At 42.3% G+C, this 22,500-nt stretch overlaps 1 protein-coding gene across 1 annotated transcript in view; it reads right to left on the bottom strand.

Annotated features, from left to right (window-relative positions):
- Window positions 1–22,500, bottom strand: part of LOC100479318 (1-phosphatidylinositol 4,5-bisphosphate phosphodiesterase epsilon-1) — a 100,670-nt gene that overhangs the window by 41,605 nt on the left and 36,565 nt on the right. Inside the window, 11 exon segments of the mRNA XM_034663611.1 lie at window positions 4,275–4,433; window positions 6,321–6,437; window positions 7,546–7,653; window positions 10,652–10,817; window positions 10,899–10,960; window positions 12,442–12,680; window positions 15,102–15,238; window positions 15,325–15,447; window positions 18,114–18,270; window positions 20,019–20,136; window positions 21,546–21,728. Coding sequence (XP_034519502.1) covers window positions 4,275–4,433; window positions 6,321–6,437; window positions 7,546–7,653; window positions 10,652–10,817; window positions 10,899–10,960; window positions 12,442–12,680; window positions 15,102–15,238; window positions 15,325–15,447; window positions 18,114–18,270; window positions 20,019–20,136; window positions 21,546–21,728 — 1,569 coding nt within the window.

Below are 22,500 nucleotides of genomic sequence, written 5' to 3'. Positions count from 1 at the left end.
AGGATCTGTAAGAAGGACCACAGGCTGGGCTCTCTGCTTGCTCATCTGACTCAAGGGCAACATGAAGGATGAAGGCACGATTTGAAAGACTGCTCATAAATACATTGGCTATCAGAAGTCCAAATTCACAAAGAACTGTTTAGGCTGCAATGACATACCAAAACCAAGAAGAGCAAATGTAACAGAGACAAATGTGAGGCTCCTGCCCAGGAAAGATGAAAATTAACTGTAAACCTGAAGAAATAGGGAGACTAGCCAAAGAGCAGTCCACGTGAAAATAACTGAACTCTTTTTATTTTGCACAAACTCAACAGGAGCCCAGTGTGCACTGAAGAATTTTAAAAGTGAGAACAGTTCCAGGCTGCATTAACTGAAGTATAAAGTCCAAGTTAAGAGAGGCGATGGCTTCACTGTCTTCCTTGCGCTGTCAGACCCCTATCTGGAGTATTGACTTGTCCCAGAAATCACATCTTAAGATCGCATCAAGAATATCCACACATTTAAGAATATCCCAAACATTCTTAATGGAAAGCAAAGAGTCTGAGCAGCCATATCCTGTGAGAAACAGTTGACACAAAAAGAGTGTTCAGTTTGGAGAAGAGAAAAGCTGGTGGGAGAAACAGGCTAGCTCTCTAGATATGGAACTGGTCTGTGCAGCTGCAGAGGGAAGGAGGAGTGCCAAAGAGTAGCAGGAACAGGAAGGAAAATTTGGGCTCAACGTAAAGAAGACCTCTTGATTAGCACAATGCATTCGTTTGTGAATTGGAGGCTGCATAAGTAACTGCAAATGTCTGCAAAGAATGAGAAAGGCAACGGCTACAACATCCCACCACGTCTAGAAGGCCACAGAGGTATGCTCAGGGCAGCAGGGTCTGCCTGGCAGTGACGAGTGGGCAGTAGTTGCTGAGTAAAGAAAGCAGCACGGAGGGACAGTGCTGTGGAGGAACGAGCACCCCATGCTGGGCAGTCAGTTACTGACACAGCTGTTGTGCAGGGCCAGGCATTAGGGAACACATGCTACTATTTTAGTTACAAGACTTCCTAACAAAGCCCATCAGCATAGATTTTGTGGTCTCTGGAACTCAAACAAATGCTGGGTTTTCTGGAGCAGCATTGAGAGTCCAGACCTGGACACAGGTAAACCTAGCTGAGGGCTCAAACTGGTGGCCCTCAGGGCTGACTTCCCCTCCAGACCAGACTGGGTTTGGCTGGTGCAGTGTTTTAAAAGGAACGTAACTAGAGCTGTGCATTTACAAGGGCATGCGTGCTCCACTCCCATCCTGACTGCTTCTGACTGTCCTACGGCCAGCTGGCCCCTCGTATTTACGGCTTCTGCTTGACCCCTGAAGGTGGCTGGTTTTGCAACTCTTGGCCAAGAGCTATGTGCGATCTTCAAACTGTGTACCTCCCGGGGTACACGTGACTTCTAGGGATGTGCAGCTTCATATATTTTTAAAGGAATCATTTTCTAGATTCAAGGTTTCTAACCTTTATGTGTACTCTCTAAAAAATAGGATCGCCTGAGAACAAGTGTATGGTCTCCTGGCTCTTTCTTCCCCACGCTCTTGTCATGATTGCTTTTCTCTCATTTAATAAGAGAAAAGTGTAACTCTCGCTTACAAAAAAAAAAAATCTCTGATACATGACATGAGGTGAAAACCATCCAAGGTAGCAAAGGGTCATTTGAGAATCCAAAGGTCGTTAGAGTCCTGAAAAACTAAGAAGGGGAGCANGAAAACCATCCAAGGTAGCAAAGGTCATTTGAGAATCCAAAGCTCCTTAGAGTCCTGAAAAACTAAGGAGGGGAGCATTTTATTTCACCCAGGCAATAAGTACATTCAAGGCTTCATGACTTTATCTGTCTATGTATTTATGTATCTATCCATCCATCCATCCCTGTCTCTATCTTCCCTCCCTTTCCTTCCTTTTGTCTGTTCATCCATCCATCTTAGACTTAGTATTTAAAAGTGAGATGGTTATCATAGGAACGATACTATAATATTTATTTGAATTAAAAAAAATTAAGTCAGACTTTTTCTGACCAAACATAATCTGGATGACTGGGCTGATATCTTTGACAACGAGGACTGTTTTGTACATTATATTGGCATACAATTTATGTTATCTATATTTATACATAATAAATATCGTGTTTGAAAATATATCCTTTGTAACTACTTAAACGTGTGATAAAATTTTTAATGTCAACCTGAAAATATATAAAAGGGGANAGAGACAGCCAGCGAGAGAGGGAACACAAGCAGGGGGAGTGGGAGAGGAAGAAGCAGGCTCCCAGCAGAGGAGCCTGATGCGGGGCTCGATCCCAGAACGCCGGGATCACGCCCTGAGCCGAAGGCAGACGCTTAACCGCTGTGCCACCCAGGCGCCCCTATCCTTTGTAACTACTTAAACATGTGATAAAATTTTTAATGTCAACCTGAAAATATATAAAAGGGGGAAAATGTGTGAGAAATACAGTTTTTCAGAAATTTTTTGAGATATTTAAGCATAAAAAGTTTGATGACCACACTTCTACAGGACCTGTGGTAATCCTGAACCACTCCATTTAGGGCAAATCTGATCAGTAGGGATCTCTTGGTTGGATTGGTTTGGGGCCCTTTCTGTAAATATCTGTTTTTCTGCTCAGAAGGTAAGTCTAAAGATGATGGTGCCTCTGACCTCACCTTCCTCTCCCACCCTGAGGGCATCTGAAGTCATTTGCATTTGGTGAATCACTGAATTTTTAGGTGATATCATGTAAACCTCTAACTCAGCCTGGACTTTGGGCAGCCTGGAATCCTACTGCAGGTGAACTGGACAATCTGGGAACTCCCTGGTACTTAGTAGAGGGAAGATTCTTTAAGGACCCCTCAGGGAAGCGGTAATGTTCTAGAATGGCAAGAAATACTGGAAATAAAGTCCGAGAACTGGGATAATGAAATGTTTACAGAGTGGTCTGCAATTCTGACAGGGGTCCCATGATTCACTTTGGGAAAGATTCTGTGAGCTTTTAGTGTCCAAAGGGTCCTGTGAAGCTAGTTACCTTAACATTCCCATTTTACCGATGAAGAAATGAAAGCCTAGAGAGATTGGCCCATGGTCACATGGCTGGTTTGTGACGGAGCCAGACACTAGAAACTGGTATTTTAGCTCCACACCTAATGTTCTTTCTCCAGTATCATGTTATATATCACTGGACTTTAAACTCAGGCCCTTACCTGCAAGTTCTACAAATTAGGGCTTTTAGATTTGATGATTTGATGATTGTTCCAAACTGACTACTCAACTAGGTCAAGCTGGACACTTGACTCAATTAGACTTGAGATTTTTTATTGATGACCTTGGACAAAGGTTCCAAATTTGCTGGACTCATAGAATCCTTTTGCTGACTTCTCTGTTCTCTGGAGCCCACTGAAGCAAGAGCAGAGTAGGGCCTGGAGGCTTGGAGGTGATGGCACAGACAGAAATTAAGAGCCATCAGCCATGACCTAGGTTGAGCTCTGGACTGTCCCTGTTGCTGGAATGGTACCAGTGTACTGAGCTTCATGTGGCAACTCCTGGCTGTTGTTAAGTTTTAAAAGTGGTGTTTTAGGCCCAATAATAAAGACAAAGCCCTAAGTAAGACAAAGAATTTTGGCAGCTGTCATTCCCTGGGATAAGTGCAACCTGGCACATGAACTCAGTGGGCCTGGACCTAAACTTTTTCATGGATCTTTGGGCTGAAGGCTGTCTACACGAGCAGGTTTGGGATACTTGAGGGTCGATCTCTGTCAGGGAGGCAGGTTTGGGAGTGCTTTGGAGCCCACGTGCCACAGTGAAACATCAACTTCCGTGCTGGGACCACAGGGCTGCTGGTATTGGGGTTCCACTCCTGACTTCAGGAGTTACAGCCCCTTGTCCAAGTGCTCTCCTTATGGTGTGTAGTGGGGGTTTCTCTATAGGGGGCTTTACCTAAAGAGGACCACTGTGGGATTGACAGCTATGAAGTCCAGATCCAGAGACAAGAGTCACATATTATCTCTCTCAGAGTAAATTAAACATCAAGGTACATTCTACATGGAAAATTAATCCCATAAAATAGCAGTCTAGGTGAGTGGGAGGATAATCTTTATTAGTCTATTAGAGGGAAAACCAAAACTCAAGCTTATCATCCCAGGAAACTCAATCATCAAAAACTGGTTGCCCTGCAGGTCATCTGAAAGGTCGGAATAACATTGATTTCTTAGTTTTGGGCACACCGCACACCCAGAGCCTCTATAATGAGAGGAGAATACCTTTTGCTTTAAGATATCCACTGGTGTCTGGTGGGCTTTGAGCTTCTTATTTTTAAGAAGCACTTTCCTCCTAAGTTGGTCAGGTGAGGGAAGCATTGGATCATCTGAGAAATCGCTCTCAAACAGGAATTTAGCCACCAGTTTTTCTCCAAACACAGTCTACAAAGAATAAAGGAAAACACATAATCAGTGCCTTTCACCTAAGCTTGAATTATTCAACTAGATATTTCAGCTCAGTTGAATGGTTCTACAAATCCTAGGAAGAGAAAGTAGGAAAGAAGTGGTGTCCCTCCTCCCTGCCAACACTCTCTTATTGGAAGGAAGGGAGGTGGTTAGAAGGTCAGGAGGAGTAGTCTAGATCATTCTCCAGGTGGGGCCAGCTCTGTTTAGGAAAACGCTCTAGGGTCTGATAGACTAAAGACGAAAAGGAGATTCAGTTAGAGGCTGTGATTTGTAGAATATGATCCATTCCAGATGTGGGTAAGAAGTCAAAAGGACATAAACTTTCAAGTAGCTAGGGAGTGGCAACAAAGATGAAAGGTAATGGGGAGATCTGCCACCATTTAGTATAAAGAACTGCACACACCCTTCTTACAAAGATTTTCTAAGCACTAGCCTCTAAAGGGGAATGTGTATCCCTCAAGGAGATGGGTGGCCAAGGAATAAGGTCAAGACGATCCATTGGGGTGAAGGCAGAAAATATGGCAACTTCTATCTTTAGTTATTTTTTAATTAAAAAAATGGAAGCTTAATAGTGTTTAATGTGACTTTGCCTCATTAATGGAATTGAGAAATGAGTACAATGATTTGGCAAGAGCAGCTAATGATACCCCCTTTCCATCCGCATACATATTTCTCTGTAAGGTGTCTTTATCAACGACTCTAGCTGTTCAAATCAAATACTGAAATAATAAACTAAACCTAAAGCCAGATGTACAAGTCACTAATCATAAAAACGTCAGCACTGGGTGTTATATGCAACTAATGAATCGTTGAACACTACATCAAAAACTAATGATGTACTATATGTTGGCTAACTGAACATAAAAAAAAAGAAAAAAATTCAAAAATAATGAACATATTCAATCACATTACTTCCACTAAAAACTTAGATAATAAATAAATAATACATTTATTGTTAAAATTTTTTATGAGAGAAAACAAAGGGTTTTTGTACCATTAATAAATAATAGTATAAGAATTATTCTTCACCCTTTCTATGTTATTCTCTTTCACAGTCTATTTTTGCATGTTTTAATTAATGTATAAAATATGTTAATAAGTAGGATATGTATATAAAGTATCAATAAGACTATAAACATACAATAGGAATACATACTACAGTATTTTACTGATGGAGTATACAATCAAAAAAGTTGAGACCATTATTTTAAATAATGGCAAAAGAAAGGCAATATGAAAAGCTGATTAGTTTTGTTGGCATAAGTATTTGGGAATATTTTCCTTTGGCTATGCCCCTCTCTCCGCCTGAGAGCCATAGTTCCATAAATGCCTCAATCAGTGGAGGAAGGGGGAAACATAATGGAATATTTGACCTCACTCTGTCTGCATTATAGTTTACCTGTATAAGGAAGGGACAAGTGTTAACATAGCGACTGTTCTGGCTAGTCTGTCTTTGCCAGCGTGGATCCCCATATCTGTAGTGTTAGCCACAAGATAATTTGATTTATTTGCCCTGAGGTATTTTCAGCTTTTCTACATACAACTGACAGGTGCCATCTTAGCATGTCTGATTTGTGGTATCAGAAGTATTGGAGAGTCAGTCTCTTCTTATCTCCTAAGGCTTTCTGGAAATAGTCAGGAGACCACAGAACAATGCTTCATCACTTCAGCTGAAAAGGTGGACAATTCAAGAGGGAGCCCAAGCTCCCAGGGCACCCTCATTTCTTAGGTCTGAGGGACCCTAGTTGTGTGTGCTTCATGGCTGAGGTCCAGCTGTGATGTGGTTCATGGTGGCTCCATATAGAAGCAACAGTGACAAGACAAAGGCCAAGATACCATCCTAACTCTTAGCTAATAGCTTACCTTGAAAATTTCTGCCATTTTTCGTTGCTGAGGCAATGAGCAGTGGTTCTCAATTGATATGATGATGGGCAGGTCAGAGTTGATGAAGGCACTGCGGTCAATGGCTTCAACCACCTCCTGTGAGAACAGCTCAATTAGAGTCCAGATATCTGTTCAGGGTGTCAGAAGAAGTATTTATAGCCACAGAAACCACCTAATTGTATGCACAAGATTCTGGCTAAAATGGTTTTCATTTTTTCAGATGTATTTTCAAATTAAGCATGCTGACAGGCTGTTTTCTATAAACACATTAAACTGCTCATATTGAATTTTATTCACATACTTTATAAGGAACAGCTATTAGTGTGCCAAATTTAATGAATCAGTATGTATACTGATTACACTTTAGGTAAAAGACACTGTGTTTGTTACAGCATCAAAAATAATGAAGCTTAAGATATTTTCCTGCTTTCAAGGAGTTCATATCAATCTACTTGGGGCACAAAGACATATATACATATATTTATGTGTGCATGAAAAACACAGTTCTCAAATCCTCCTTTTCTCAATATAGAGTACAAAAGTTTTAAGAGAGATGAATAGGAAAATGAGCTCAAGAGAAAAATGCACTTGAGCTATCCTCTCTGCATATAAGACAGAAATAATAGTATTCCATCCCAGCCCAGCCACAGTTCAGAGAAAAATAATTTTACACAGCCAAAACCACCCTGAATGAGGATAGTAACTACACAATGAACTAATAAACTATTTAGAACTTGAAACAATAATCCAATGAGACTAGTCTTCCTGGGTGACCGACCTCCCCCGGTGGAACCAATTATCATTACTTTATAATATTAATTATTTAATCATTTCCTGACATATGATGTTGGTCTTTGTCAGTGGGGCACCAGGATAAATGACTTTTAATTTCTGTAGCAGGAAAAAAGCCCCTGCCTTTTATATATAAGATGATAATCTTATGATGCAAAAATTATACAATATTATCACAAGATAATTCATTTAAGGTAATGGTTATTAAACTCTGGTGAATGAGACTCTAATGAAAGTTCTATATCAACTCCCAGAAAAATGAACATGTGCATATCCAACACAATTGTGGGAAGTCTATAGGCTCAGGATAAGAACCACCAACCTAAGGTATAATTTGGAAGAATCACTCATATAAAGGACTGATGAAGATAATGACTCTGTGATCTGATTTAAGGAACGTCTGAAGCATTACCTTGAAGGGGATCTTGGTTGTCAGTGTGTGTCCGTGGTAGATAATGGGCATCCCATCATCTCCGTCCCAGCAGTCCAACTCTACGCTTCTGCAGCCTTGCAGGAGGACCTGTGTGATCAACGAATGGATTCATCCCAGATAAGCAAAGTGGACACAGAGCGTCAAATTAAACCCAACACATGCTTCTACATATCAGTGTTCACATTCAGGGCTAAAGCAGAAGGGCCTGTAAGATCTAAGATAAATCATGCATTTTGGCCAAAGGCCACAGTGAATTAGGGGAGAGAACAGATTATGGTGGAAAGAGTGTTTACTGGAGCTAAGTACTATTGGAAGGTAAAAAAAAAAAATTGCTTTAAAATATATTACTTGTAAGAGAGAGGGAGTGAGAGAGAGAGAGCACAAGCAGAGGGAGTGGCAGAGGGAGAGGGAGAAGCAGGCTGCCCACTGAGCAGGAAGCCAGATGCAGGACTCGATCCCATGACCCTGGGATCATGACCTGAGCTAAAGTCAGGCATTTAACTGACTGAGCCATCCACGCACCCCTGGAAGGTAAAATTTGATAGCAAAACCATATGATTATTTTCCCAGCAACTTTGGTCCCTCAAGGGATGTACACAGGGTACGTCCTGAAATGAGAGAGCAAGGCTAGTGCTCTACCTGGGCAAATGTGAGTGGAGGTGAAGGGGCTGAGGTTGCAGACCAAAGCAAACAAGGCCACTGATTCCTTAATGAACTGGCTAAACATTTGTATGAATCCAATCAGAATAAAATCTCCTCCATTTAGACCCAAATTCTGCCGCCGGCTAATGCCTTTACTGTGAACATACAGCATGGCAGTAGAGTAGAAGCAAGCAGTCATCCAGGATTTGCCCTGCTGTCTAATCCTAGAACAGAGGCAAGTAATCCATAAACTCCCCTCTCCCATACCCACAGTAGTCACAACACACACGCCCCCTATCTCACAGCCTCTTCAGGAAAGTGCTCCAGGAAGCACCAAGGCTGAACTAGGTGAGATGATACCTATTTGCTCCCCTGGATGGGGAGCCAAAAGCAGAGCTCCTGACACACGTGCTTGGGTGGCAGCTCTGTAATATTTGCGTGCAGCAACCTCTTCCTCCACAGACTCTCTAAGCGAACTATCTTAAAAGATTTCCATGTACTGGAAGGGTAAAGCCAACCAAAAGGCAGATGTATCTGTGAATGGGCCAACTTACTGATTTAAAACTCCACATAACGACTGCCAGGTGACAGCAATCCAACACTGCAGGCGAGCGGCTATTTGAGTTGCTGCGACAAAACTCAGTGGAATTCCTCTAATTTTAATACTTTTAATGAGGTCCTTGCTAGATTCTTCCCATTGCACAGCATGCAGCACCCAGTCTTCCCAGGTGACCTATTGCCCAGGTGGAACTGATTCTGGGGCCTCAACTCCCAAGGCTAAGAGCTTCTCCCAGCAGCTTCAGTATCTAGAGGTATGTTGCTCCGGGCCGAGGACTGTTGTGTCGACTGACAGCAGGAGAGATGGTTTTTTCAGCACAAAAAGACTAAAGGTCTTTCCAAAGTCTGCATGACATTAAGACCTCCACATAGGGCTAGAAGAAATCCAGGGCTGGAAATTCCAGGTGAGAACAGGGCTTTTTCTCACTCCCAGTCTGTCCCGTGAATGAAGGTGAGGACGTAACTAGGAGGGCTGAGGGAGAGCAGAGGGTGGTAAGAAATAAACTACAAGGGATCGTCACACTGGGTTTAACCACGTCTGTGAGTCTATTTGAGGGGTTCTTGTGCCTCATTCAAAGGCTGTGATGATCTCTACCTGTGGTGTAATACTAAGGAGTTAAAAAAACCTCTTGGAGGTCAAATAGGGAAGCGAGATAGGAATTAAAGCTAGGACATTGGCCCCTGCTCATTTTCCTGGGAGAAACACACAAACTGCACACACACACACACACAAAGTCTTCATTTCTTTCTCCTAGAACCAGAACAATAGATTTCAAACTCCTTTTTAACCTTGGAATTCTCTGTGCAAATGGAGGGTCATATGTAAAGCACATAAGAACACGACTTTAGCTACAGTGGGGGCAGGGGATGAGGCCCTCCCACGCTGCTGCTTGCTCTTCTCAGTGTCCCCAGCTGAGGTCTATTTTGAAATCACTACTCTAAGGATACATCTTCATTTCATAATAAAAGTCCTTTAGAATTTAGAGTTTAAAATACAAATTCCATTACTAGATAAGCTTTGGGACAGAAGTTTGACCCATGCTTAAGGAATATCTGGACTGATCTGGAGAACAAAGGAACTTCAACTCTGTTGGGTTTGTGTAAACAATGATAATTCTCATACGTGAACACACTCCCTGCCCCACCCTCACAACCATACGCTTATATTCCCTGGGCCTAGCCTTGCTTCGCTTCCTGATGAACTCTTCTCGTAGGAGGTCAGAAAACAGGCAGCATAGATGAGAAAGTTGCAGAAGATATAACAGAGGAGACTGACACGCAGATCATTGAGAGTTGGTGTTTAGGTCAAAAGTGCCTTTTCTAGCCCAGAGACCCTTAGGAATTTAGAAGAACATTTGTATGAATTTAAGTGTGTAGGGACAGTGTCTACAGTAGTTGAAGATTTTTGTTCCTTAAGTTGGTTACCATAGGGATGGACTGATTGTCTAACAAATTCCAAATGAAAATAAACAACACTTTGGGATTAACTTCATAGAAATTTTGTTGCATTTTCTATTATGCTTTCCCACTATAATATATTGATTTATTTAGCATTTCGTGAAACGATTAATTTTCCCATGGGAAAATCTAATTTTAGTAGGAGTAGGTCAGACTAAGTAGGATTTAAAAGCTATGAGTCTCAAACAAATACTTTTTTTTTTTTTTGCCTAGAATAAGGGTTAAGTATAGATAGGAGGAAGAAAGAAAACAAAAAGAAGTAAAGAAAACAACTGTATGTATAGGCAGTTTTCCCACACATCATGTTCCCTCGCATTTCCCATGTAATAGTTTGTAAGTTCTTCAAAGGAGTCGGGGGTCAGGGTTTTGTGACAGGGTTACATCAATAAGGTTTAATGGAAATCACATGCCACGTGGAAGTCTGTACCTGGCTGTAGAGTTCCACTGAGGACTCTCCTTTGAGCTGGTGCCCTGTGAGGTAGGTATTGTGTGAAGATTCAATGTAATAGTAGGAGAGGGGCAGCTGCAAGTCTTTAATGTTTTCCTGCGACTCGTCATTTTTGGAGGCAAAATTATCTTTATCCATCAGAAACCTAGAGGAAACACATTTTCTTAGGCCTGCATGGGGAAAACAGGTATTCTTAAACGATGGGCAAAGAGACTTTAAAAGTTACCTTGCAAATCCCTCAAATGACAGTAGGCCCTGATGACACATACTAACGCTAGGCTCGAACTTCTGCAAGGGACACACACAAAAAAGTGTTATTTAGGTAAAGGAAACTAAAGGGGAAAAAACCACCACATCATTTTTTAAAGCTGTTCTGTTTTCATCAGGAAACATCTAAACCAAATATTTGAACTAATTTCGATATGTAGTGGTGAGAGGCAGTATTTTAGTCCCAAAGAAAACATTTATTATATGTGCGTTTATTATACGAAGCGTATTTATTTAAGAGAAAAAGGGAAAGCGAGGGAAAAGGATAAGACTGATTCATATGAAAACAAATGGTTATCAGCGTGTTCCAGGTGAACATGGGGATAAGCAGCTACTAGAGATCTGGGGAGAGGTGAAATGAAATGAGTCACAGAGAGCACTCGGTACAGGGCTCCCACTCAGTGGTAGTATAGTGAGCACCAGACCATGGGATCATAATCTTACATCATTAGCATCTCCAGTGATCAACAGCTGGGCAGCAAATCCACTGATTCCCAATTGGTTGACAAATGAAGTTGAAAACCCAGACCAATTCCGCTGTGGGTGGCGTGGGCCAAATGAGTGTCCCGCCACCCTCCGAAGGAAGCCATCATCATATCTTGCCTGGCTACTGGGACAGCTTCCTACCCGGTCTCTCTGCTTGCACTTCATTCCCAGCACAGCTCACTTCCCAATGGGGCCGCAGTGACCTCTTGAATACATAAATCAAATCCTGTTACTCCCCTGCTCAAAAATTTCCAATAGTTTCCCAGGTCACATGGACTGAAGTCAAAACTCCTTACCATGGCCTAAAATGCCCAGATGACTTGGCCCCTGCCCACCTGTCTGGAATCAGGTCTACCATTGTCCGTCTAGCTCAAGGGGCTCCTATCCACCAGCCTTTTCGTTGTCTCGCTCTCGCCTCTGTCTTTGAGCTTGCTACTCCCTGTCTGGAATGCTCTTTCCTCACACCTTCACGCGGCTTCTTGATTCAGGGCTCAGCCCCACTGTCACCTCCTTAGGGTGGCCTGTGCTTACTCCTCTCAGCCTCTCACATCACTACGTTCCCAATCTCTGCTTGAGTTTTTCGGAATCCATCAATACCGGAAATTACGTTCTCTCTTTATTTATTATCTGCCTCACCCACTAGGTGAAGACGAGAACGCGATCTTATTTACTATATCCCAGGTCCTGGAACAGAGCCAGGCCCATAGGAGGAGCTAATAAATATTTGCTAAATGACCAAGGAGGCTGAAAACCTAAACTATTTGTTATTATGCGTGCTAGAACAACAAGAAGGAATCATGTACTGATCCCTTATAATAGTCACCAAGAGAAGGCTTGTGATCTATGTTAACTGTATGTTAAATAAGAATGCATATATTTGACATTTAATGAAACCCTTCTGTTTCTGCCCCAGACTTAAAAGCTCTGGAAAGAAGTATAGAAACATTATGTTTAGCAGAAAATGATTAGAACAGTCAGAGACTTTACACATACGTGCATGCAAAATGGGTACAAACCTGGATGATGCTGAGGATTTCATCATAAGTGCAGTGCTCTCCCTGGCAGTTGACGAGGAAGTCATTGAGCTGGAGTATGCCAACCCCAAAGATGCCCAGAGATGTGCTCTCGACCCCAGTGCCATTTGTCACGATACTTGCAGCAGCAATGGCATCAGATATCTGCCTCTGGTTGTCTGACAGCTGCTGTTTACTCTTAATGAACAACCCCAAGTCTGAGACATTTCTGGTCAATAAATCTGAAACACAATCACCCACAGAACATGGACGAGCTAGTTGGAATTTTTCACAAAGTTCGTTTTGGAGATAATGGTGTTGTGGAATTCGTCTCTTCACTCATCTGTCTACACAAGCCATCAAACTCAGTGCTTATTCCTGGCTTCAAACAGTTGAAGGAATAAAAAATGAATCGATGAAGAAATAAAAGAAACTAAGAGAGAACTAGGTCAGTGATCTTCAAAGCCCAGGAGCTCAGGGTATTAAAGGAGAACTAACTGTACATTCAGTTGGGGACTTCAGGCTGACTGTGAACTTTGGTTTTTGAGAATAACTACATTTTTATTTTTTACAGATAATGAAGACGACCCCTTAAAATTACTGTTGTTTTGTACTTCATAAGTGTAATTATAAACATTGGTGTGCAGGTTTCAGTGTGAAAATAAGTTTTAGCTTACTTGGGTAAATATCAAGGAGTATAATTGCCAGATTGGATGGTAAGAGTATATTAAGTTTTGTAAGAAACTGCTGAACTCTTCCAAAGTGGCTCTACCATTTTACCTTTCCACCAGCCATCCTCCAGTTGTCCCACATTGGTACCAACTTTGGTATGGCCATTTTAATTCTGGCCACTTTGGAAGAGAAGCTGGCAGTTTCTTACAGGGCTAAAGATAGGCTTGCCCATACGATCCAGCAACTGCCTTCCCAGGTGTTTACCCAAAGGAGTTGAAAACTTATGTCTACACAAAACTTACACACAAATATTTATAGCAGCTTTATTCATAACTGCTAAAACTTGGAAACAACCGAGATGTTCTTCAAAAGGTGGATGAATAAACAAATGGTGATACATCCATGTGATGGAGTATTATTCAGTGATAAAAAGAAATGAGCTTTTGAGCCATGAAAAAACATAGGGGAAACTTAAATACATACTGCTAAGAGAAAGAAGCCAATCTGAAAAGACTACATACAAACCGTATGATTCCAACAATATGACATTCTGGAAAAGGCAAAACTATGGAGATAGTAAAAAGGGGTTCAGAAGTAAGGTGGGAAGAATGGAAAGGGGGGAGACGGGATTTTTTTAAAGACATCACAACTATTTTGTATGATACTGTAATGGTAGATAAAGGTCATTATACTTTTGTTAAAACCCACAGCATGTACAACACAAACAGTGAATGCTAAACTATGGACTTCAGTTAATAATAATATATCAACATCTGCTCAACTGTTACAAATATACCACGCTAATAGTGCAAGATAATAATAATAGGAAAATCGTGTATATGTGTGTGGGGAGGGTATGGTGGACCCTTGAACAACACGGGTTTGAACTGTGTGGGTCCACTTGTATGCAGATCTTTTCAACAAAGACAGTATAATACTGTAAATGTATTTTATCTTATGATTTTATTCATAATAATTTTTCTCTAGCTTACTTAATTATAAGAACACAATGTATAACACCTATACATATAAAATATGTATTAATCGACTGTTACCATTATGTTATCAGTAAGGCTTTTTCTGGACAATAGCAGACTATTAGTAGTTAAATCTGGGGCGGGGGGAGCCAAAAGTTAACATGTGGCTTTCTGACTGTGTGGGGGACTGGCACCCTTAACCCTTGCCTTGGTCAGGGGTGAATTGTGCATGGGAACTCTCTGTACTTTCCAATAATTTTTCTGTAAACCTAAAACTGCTCTTAAAAAAATAATGTCTATTAATTTTTTAACAAATGCAACTACTTGACTAGTCCATAGTTATGCACGTTTTGTGACGAGAGGTGAAAAGGTTAATAGTCTTAGTTGAGGACAATGTAAGTTTTTGAGTAATAAAAAAGGTACTGTGTGAAAGAGGACACTTTGTTCTTGCTTTTTTGTGTTTCTAGTCTCCAGAGACAGCAGAAGAGAAAACTAACAGGCTTACAGTGCGTCAGAGGTGGTGATCATGGTGGTGCTGGTGAGTGGGGCATGGGAGGCAGACGTTCCAGTTTACACTCAGAAAAGCATCCTGGAGGCTGAGCAGGAGTGCTCTGCTCAGGTCACTCAAGATCTCCTTGTCAAAGGGCAGGCAACTCCCACCCTGGGGCTGAGCACCCGTCGGCCTACAGGCGGGGAACACTGGTGGTACACCACTTACTACTGGATATATGGACATGGGTCGGGGAGGATGTCTGATTGTCAGAAGGACCTTCGGAAGTCTCTGTTGATTAAATATTCTGGAATGCCTAAACAGACTCACACAACAATGAATTCGCTGCCTAAGATGCCCACAGTACCCATCCCTAAGACAACTTGAAGAATCCTCGAAGTGTTTCGCCATGCTGCAGGTACCAGCACGCCACATGCGAGGCTGAGGGTCTGGGTGATTGGATCTCTAACCTTCGTTTTTAGATAGAAAGGTCTCCACGGGAAATATTACACGGTTGCACAAACCTAGGTCAGGCTGAAGGTCGCTGGTGTTTTCGTCAATGGTTAGGTTGGTGTAGAGGGGGGCTGACTCGGAGCCGGCTCGGTTGCAGGGCACGGCGTAGACGTCGAAGAGATCCTTCAGGTCCTTGCGGCTCCTCACGCTGGGTGGGGGATGGAAAACACTCACCTTCAGTATTGTCACAAAAACTCGGGGCGGAGAAAGGGTAAGAAGAAAAGCATGCCGTACCTGAATGATTTGAACAGCTCAACAAATTCAACAAAACTCATGTTACTGTCTGAAACCATGAAGCTCTGAAAACCCTTCATTCCTCCTTTGATCCTCCCGTGCCAGCTGCTGCTGCTCCAAGGACTGCAACAAAGACAGGGTGTTAACAGGCACATTGGGCTAGTGTGTCCTTCTGCCCCAACAGACGCCCTCTAAGGAGCAACATGAGCAGAAAAGACGGAGTCATTTAAGACTGAGGCTCTTTTCTGGACTCTCCTTTCATTCTCTCAAAATTAATCTACATTGTGTCAGAGTAAAGAAGACATACGATACAGTGAAACCACTTCATGTTTACAGCCTCCGTAATAAGGCCACAAGGCTAAGGTTAATATCCTTCTACAAATCAAAACAGTTCTTTGAAATCATAGGTCAATGGGAGGAAACAACTTGAATTCAAAGTTTCTAAAGAAAAGTCATTTTTTTCAAAAGTGCCCATGCTTTTTCAAAAGCATAACCTATGGAAAAATTTGCACGTTCTTTCCCATGTTCTAAATGACAGAAACATGTTTAAGAAGAAAGTCCTGAATGTATCAGTGTCTTCTCTTTTTCCTTTCTTAACCAGTTATTAGATGAAAACAAGGAAGGACTTTTAATACTAACGGAAAATGTGAGTCACGAAAATATTAAGAATGGAAAGAAGCCAGTTCTGTCTAGAATATATCTGCACCTGCCAAGGCTGTATATTCAATATAAAAATATCAGTCTACTTGGTCAAAAGCTCAGTCTAGATGTTTCACAACACTTTTATTTTCTATACTGGTTCCCTGACAGGATAGTATAAAAAATGTTTTGATTGGTTTTTAGTCAAATCAATAAACAGGATCTTTCTTTTTATTTAATTTGTTTTTTTGTGCTTTATGTATTTTTACTTTTGAAATATTTCAAATATGTAAGGAAGTATAGAGAATATTGAAATGAATAGCTAGTGTACCCTGAATCTTGCTAATAGTGTTTATTCATGGAAAATTATTTTGTGTTGACATCTGAAAGTCACCTCTGTACATGGAAGAGTATTACACAGGATGGATTTGTAGCTGTTTGTAGGCATGGGCTGTTGATCCCCGAAATGGTGTTGGAAATAGAGCAGGGAGGTTCAGGAAGAGGAAAAAGGTCCGATAAAGTAGCTTATCTTTGCCTTTAAGCAAGTACTTTCCCTTCTTCCTCCCTTCTCGTTCAGGGTTAGTCTCTGCCTGCAGGAACCCTTCACCCTTACACTTTAGGAAACTCTGTCCACTTTCTCCCCTTCTAGGCCTCAGCCTTGCTTTCTCCTTGAACAGCATTTGGGCTAATTTTTCTTCCCTTGCCTTGTCTTATCTTTTGGATTTAGCTTCCTTGGTGGGCACTGACCCCTGTCCTCCTGTGGGAGGAGCCGATGATCTTGCATCTGGCACGTTAGGTCTACCTCTTTGAAAAGATTTTCCTCCCTTACTCGGTCCTTCCCATTTGTTTGTGAGTGATCGAAATAAAGCTAAAGTCACTTCATCCAATTTATCTGGCTATTTTATTTACCCAGGATACTCTCTGTAGAGGCTGAAATATAAAGGGTTCTGATTCTTTGTAGCTTTTCATTTTGTTACAAACCTAAACTTGCAGAAAAGTTGTAAGAGTGGTACAGAGAGTTCCCATGGACCTTTGACCCAGTTTCACCAAGTGCAGAAATCTGAATGTATAGAGCATAAAATATGTTCATTATTCACACTGTAAAAGAATGCTTCCTTTAAAAAGATGATTTACAATAGGATTCTTATCAGTAGCAAACTTCTTGAGAGAGAGAGAGAGAAATTGTGTGTGTGTGTGTGTGTGTGTATGTGCACACGTGTGAGTGTGTAATTAACGTTTCCAAAGCCAGGGTCTGCACAGACCCATTTCCTCCTATCACTCCTCTGTTCAATAAAGAGTGCCTGTTTTATCTTGGTTCTGTCTGGAACCTCTCCATTTCTTAAACTTTTTGGGGGGTCGAGGGAGATGGTATGGCATTCTAATTCCTTTGTTATGCTTTCTTAATATTATTTCATCTGAGAGGGTAGATGTTGTTTCAAATCTGTACTTTGCATGGACCTTATAAATATAATTTAGTACAATACCAGCCTTAGAATTATACCTTAATATACCCAACTTTCTCTAATACATTCATTTCTCTAGACATGTCTATCATGTCTTATATATGAGAAGAGTATTAAATATATTTTACCTAACAGCAAAGGGCAAAGCAGCTTACATTAAAACTTACTTGATTCCTCAGTTAAAGCAGTGCTATCCAACAGAATTTTTTGCAAAGATAGAAGCGTTCTCTATCTGCACTGTGCAGTATACTAGTCACCAGCCACTTGTAGCTTAAAACACTTTTAACGTGCATAGTGTGACTGAAGAACTGAATTTTAAATTTCATTTAATTTTAATAGATTTAAAATCGAATTTAAAGAGCCATCTTTTTTCCCCCGCTGTGGCCAGCAGCTACTATATTAGACAAGGCAGCTTCAGAAAATCATAGCTTGGGTTTTGTTAGCACTACTGACCTTTGAAGGATTGGTCTGTCAAATAATTAGGAGCAACTATAGTAATGCGAGAAGATAGGAGTGTAAAATCAGGAAAATTAGAAGTATTTAAAAATTTGGGTTTTTTCAGTTTTCAATGTAATTGTTAAGTCAAAATTAGAGACAGTCTTTCCATAGAGCACCGGAAGATGATGCCCTTCTACACAACTTGAATGATGTGAAGGGTCCTTCTGTTTTATCATGTTAAGGCCCCACCTGGACGGGCTCTTGTTTGAAGAAGACAGCACAGGGGAGGACACTGGCCTGATGGGAGATGATGTCCCAGCAGACAAGTTAGGGGACCCAGCCGTGGTCAAAGAGTGGGCTCTTCTGGAAGGCAGAGTGTTAGGAAGGCTCATGATGGCATTCGTCTCTGTGAAAGAAAACACAGACACCAGACAATGAGGCCAGGTTATTCTTTCCCTCGAAATCAAACAAAAACCAAAGCTGCTTCTGAAGGTCTGAGCAAATCTATGCAGACAATTTCTTTACAAGAAGCATCAAAATATTGTTTTTTAAAGATTTTATTTTATTTATTCGACAGAGATAGAGACAGCCAGCGAGAGAGGGAACACAAGCAGGGGGATTGGGAGAGGAAGAAGCAGGCTCATAGCAGAAGAGCCTGATGTGGGGCTCGATCCCATAACGGCAGGATCACGCCCTGAGCTGAAGGCAGACGCTTAACCGCTGTGCCACCCAGGCGCCCCAAGAAGCATCAAAATATTCTGATGAGTGGACTCATGTGGTGGGTTCTCAACCTTGGCTGCACATCAGAATCGTTTGGGGAATTTAAAAATATAGAGATGTTCAGGGCCCAGCCAGAGAGTACTGGACTCAGCTGGGGCTGGGGTGCCACCAGGGCATCCAGGTATTTTTTAAAAATAATCTCAGCCGTGGTTGAGAATCACTGGTCTGGTCTAATCCACCACATTGTATTTTGTATACAAATACAATGCATGAGGCCAAGTTAATTAATGAGAATCTTCTTCCAAGCACACTGAGCTTGCAGAAGTACCTCTTGGGTTCCACTATCTAGTTAAATACAAAGATAAGTATATCTAACAAGACAAAGAGTTTTAAGAATGTCCACAGTATTTAAATCACAATTGAAAACCAAATGCCTATTTACTTCTACTAAAAAAAATAAATAAGTCGGTATGGGGCTTTACCGGATTCTTCTTGCTCATTCATGTCTTGAGGGTCGGAACCACTCCGGCTGCGACTCTCCCTGTGCATTTTGGCCTTCCGCGTGGCCATCTCGTCGTCAGCCGCCTCTCCACTCTCACCCTGGGAACACACACGTGCCAACATCCCTCGTTCTGGATTTCTCTCCTTCCTGGGAGGCACGCCCCTATTTTCTGACTGCCCCACCTTCCACACACCCCCACCCCAAGTATAGACCCCGGTGAAGGCTGACCCAGGAGTCTCACGTTACACTATCCCACTTGTTTCTCCAGATACAGTGGCACTCCCCAGGGGGAAGGGGGCTGACAAGAGCAGACACATGACCCCTGGCATCTGTGTAGAGACCAAATTATGAAGCAGACAAAGCTCGGCTTAGGCATCAACAGCCTCCCATATGCAAAGCGTGGGACTTTTTCTAGACAACCATGGAGAAAATACACCATTGTGTTACAATGATAATCTCTATATAATGTNAAGAAGCATCAAAATATTCTGATGAGTGGATTCATGTGGTGGGTTCTCAACCTTGGCTGCACATCAGAATCGTTTGGGGAATTTAAAAATATAGAGATGTTCAGGGCCCAGCCAGAGAGTACTGGACTCAGCTGGGGCTGGGGTGCCACCAGGGCATCCAGGTATTTTTTAAAAATAATCTCAGCCGTGGTTGAGAATCACTGGTCTGGTCTAATCCACCACATTGTATTTTGTATACAAATACAATGCATGAGGCCAAGTTAATTAATGAGAATCTTCTTCCAAGCACACTGAGCTTGCAGAAGTACCTCTTGGGTTCCACTATCTAGTTAAATACAAAGATAAGTATATCTAACAAGACAAAGAGTTTTAAGAATGTCCACAGTATTTAAATCACAATTGAAAACCAAATGCCTATTTACTTCTACTAAAAAAAATAAATAAGTCGGTATGGGGCTTTACCGGATTCTTCTTGCTCATTCATGTCTTGAGGGTCGGAACCACTCCGGCTGCGACTCTCCCTGTGCATTTTGGCCTTCCGCGTGGCCATCTCGTCGTCAGCCGCCTCTCCACTCTCACCCTGGGAACACACACGTGCCAACATCCCTCGTTCTGGATTTCTCTCCTTCCTGGGAGGCACGCCCCTATTTTCTGACTGCCCCACCTTCCACACACCCCCACCCCAAGTATAGACCCCGGTGAAGGCTGACCCAGGAGTCTCACGTTACACTATCCCACTTGTTTCTCCAGATACAGTGGCACTCCCCAGGGGGAAGGGGGCTGACAAGAGCAGACACATGACCCCTGGCATCTGTGTAGAGACCAAATTATGAAGCAGACAAAGCTCGGCTTAGGCATCAACAGCCTCCCATATGCAAAGCGTGGGACTTTTTCTAGACAACCATGGAGAAAATACACCATTGTGTTACAATGATAATCTCTATATAATGTAATATAGCATATATAGTGGTAACTAACCAAATATTTTCTGCCATGGGAAAGACCATAAAGTCTACCACTTTAGCCATTTTAAGTGTACAGTAGACTAGTGCTAACTCTATGTGCCTTGCTGTGCACTAGATCTCAAGAACTCTTTCCTCTTACAAAACTGGAACTCTAGAGGCAATGAAAAACGGGTTCCCCTTTGCCCCTTCCCGCAGCCCCTGGCATCCACCATCCTGTTTCCAAGAGCTTGACCACTCTAGGTACCTCACGTAAGTGGAATATTGCCACATCTGTCCTTTTGTGACTGGCTCATCGCACTTAGGGTAATGTCCTCAAGGTTCACCCACATTGTCGCATGCCAGGATTTCCTTCTTTTTTAAAGGCGGAACGCTATTCCTTTATACGTATACATCACCTTTTCTTGATCTTTCATTCATGGATGGGCATTTAGGTTGCTTCTCTTGATACTATATTTTAAGTTGTGTTCTACATTGGGCATTTTTACCCTCTAAGACCTTCATAACCAGGCCCCTGGTGTTTTTAGCCTTTGCTTGCCCACCACAGATCTGGCCTATGCTCCAGCGTGAAGCACGGACCCAGAACTGCACGTGCTTCCCTGAACAAGCCAAGTCTTTCGTGCCTCCCTCCTGCCTCCGCTGCCAGAAATGCTTCCCCCCTCCCCCTCCGCGTTGTCTGTCTGATAAATCCTATACAGCCTTCAGGACCCATCTGTCAGCTTCTCTGTGAAGCCTCTCCTGCCTGAGTCCTAGTTCTGGATCTTCCTTATGTCTGCTCCCACAGCACTCTGTAGGTGGCTTCACCGTGACTCCTACTGAGTCCTCACTGTTTGTGGCCCCTGACTTTTTTGGGTGTTGACACAATTCCTAACACTGGTCTTGGCACCAGAAGGTGCCTGGTAAGTGCCTGCATTTCATTTGTTTCATCTTGTCCCCAGCCCCAAATGCTCTAAGGTAGTTTCTGGTGACGCAGACCATACAACCATCCTGGATGATTGGGTCTGAGGCGTCATAAATCACACTCTACCCTTATAAGGATTTTCTTCTTTTTCTTGGTGGTGCTTATGCCCAAGGTGTTGTTTCTCTGCACACTGGGCTTCTCAGTACTCTTCGCGGATGTCCCAGGGCTGGGGTTGCGTGTACTCCATCGCCGGCCACCAAACAGCTCCACGGCGTGAGCCAAAGTTGGGCCTTCGTACCGTCCATCCTCCTGTAAGAGAACCGCACTCTGAATGCACGCGGGAATAGCAAGCAATGGGGAAGTCAATAGATGAATGGCTTCTAGTAAATTCCCAGAGGTGGAGGAGCTCAGGCAGTTACAGAGGACTAGAGATCTGGCCACCCAAGTGGCTCTGTTTCCAGTCGGTGATGAGACTGTTGGGAGTCTCATCATGTCCTCTCTTGTCCTGGTCACATCCCTGCTGAGTTCCAGGGATGTGCTTTACAGGGCCACCGGCAAGTGGGATGAAAGCAAACTTCCCTTCCCAGGTTCAGAGGTTACATTCCAGAACTACCACTGCAGGAATATTCAGGAAGATGCACTTTGCAAATTAGGGCTTTAGAGGACAGAGGGTGTGTATGTGTGTGTGAATCTACCTAAGTAAGATCAAGTTCTATTTGTATTGCATCATCCTAGGTTTTTGGTTTTTTTATTGTTATTGTTTGTTTTTTTACCTAGTTTGATGCTTGGGACAGTCTGACTTGAAATACAGAGTATGTGGCATATGTGAAATTTACTTCAGAGGGCTCTGGGGAGATAACCATGGAGAAAACATGTTATTAAATAGTTGGTGCACACCTGAAACTAACATAACATTATGTGTCAACAACTATGCTCAGTAAAATAAAGAAAGAAAATAGTTGGGCTGCTGTCCTCTTGCGAGACTAATACCCAAGGATAGAGAGCCCAGGGCCCTCAGAACACCATGCATATTATGATGCTGTGAGCAGCGAGAAGATCCTTAAGGGGCAGGCGTTCTTCA

The sequence above is a fragment of the Ailuropoda melanoleuca genome, chromosome 6 (assembly GCF_002007445.2).
Source record: "Ailuropoda melanoleuca isolate Jingjing chromosome 6, ASM200744v2, whole genome shotgun sequence".
NCBI classification, from domain to species: domain Eukaryota; kingdom Metazoa; phylum Chordata; class Mammalia; order Carnivora; family Ursidae; genus Ailuropoda; species Ailuropoda melanoleuca.
The sequence above is the reverse complement of the archived record's forward strand: the minus strand, read 5'-3'. Positions and strand labels throughout refer to the sequence as shown.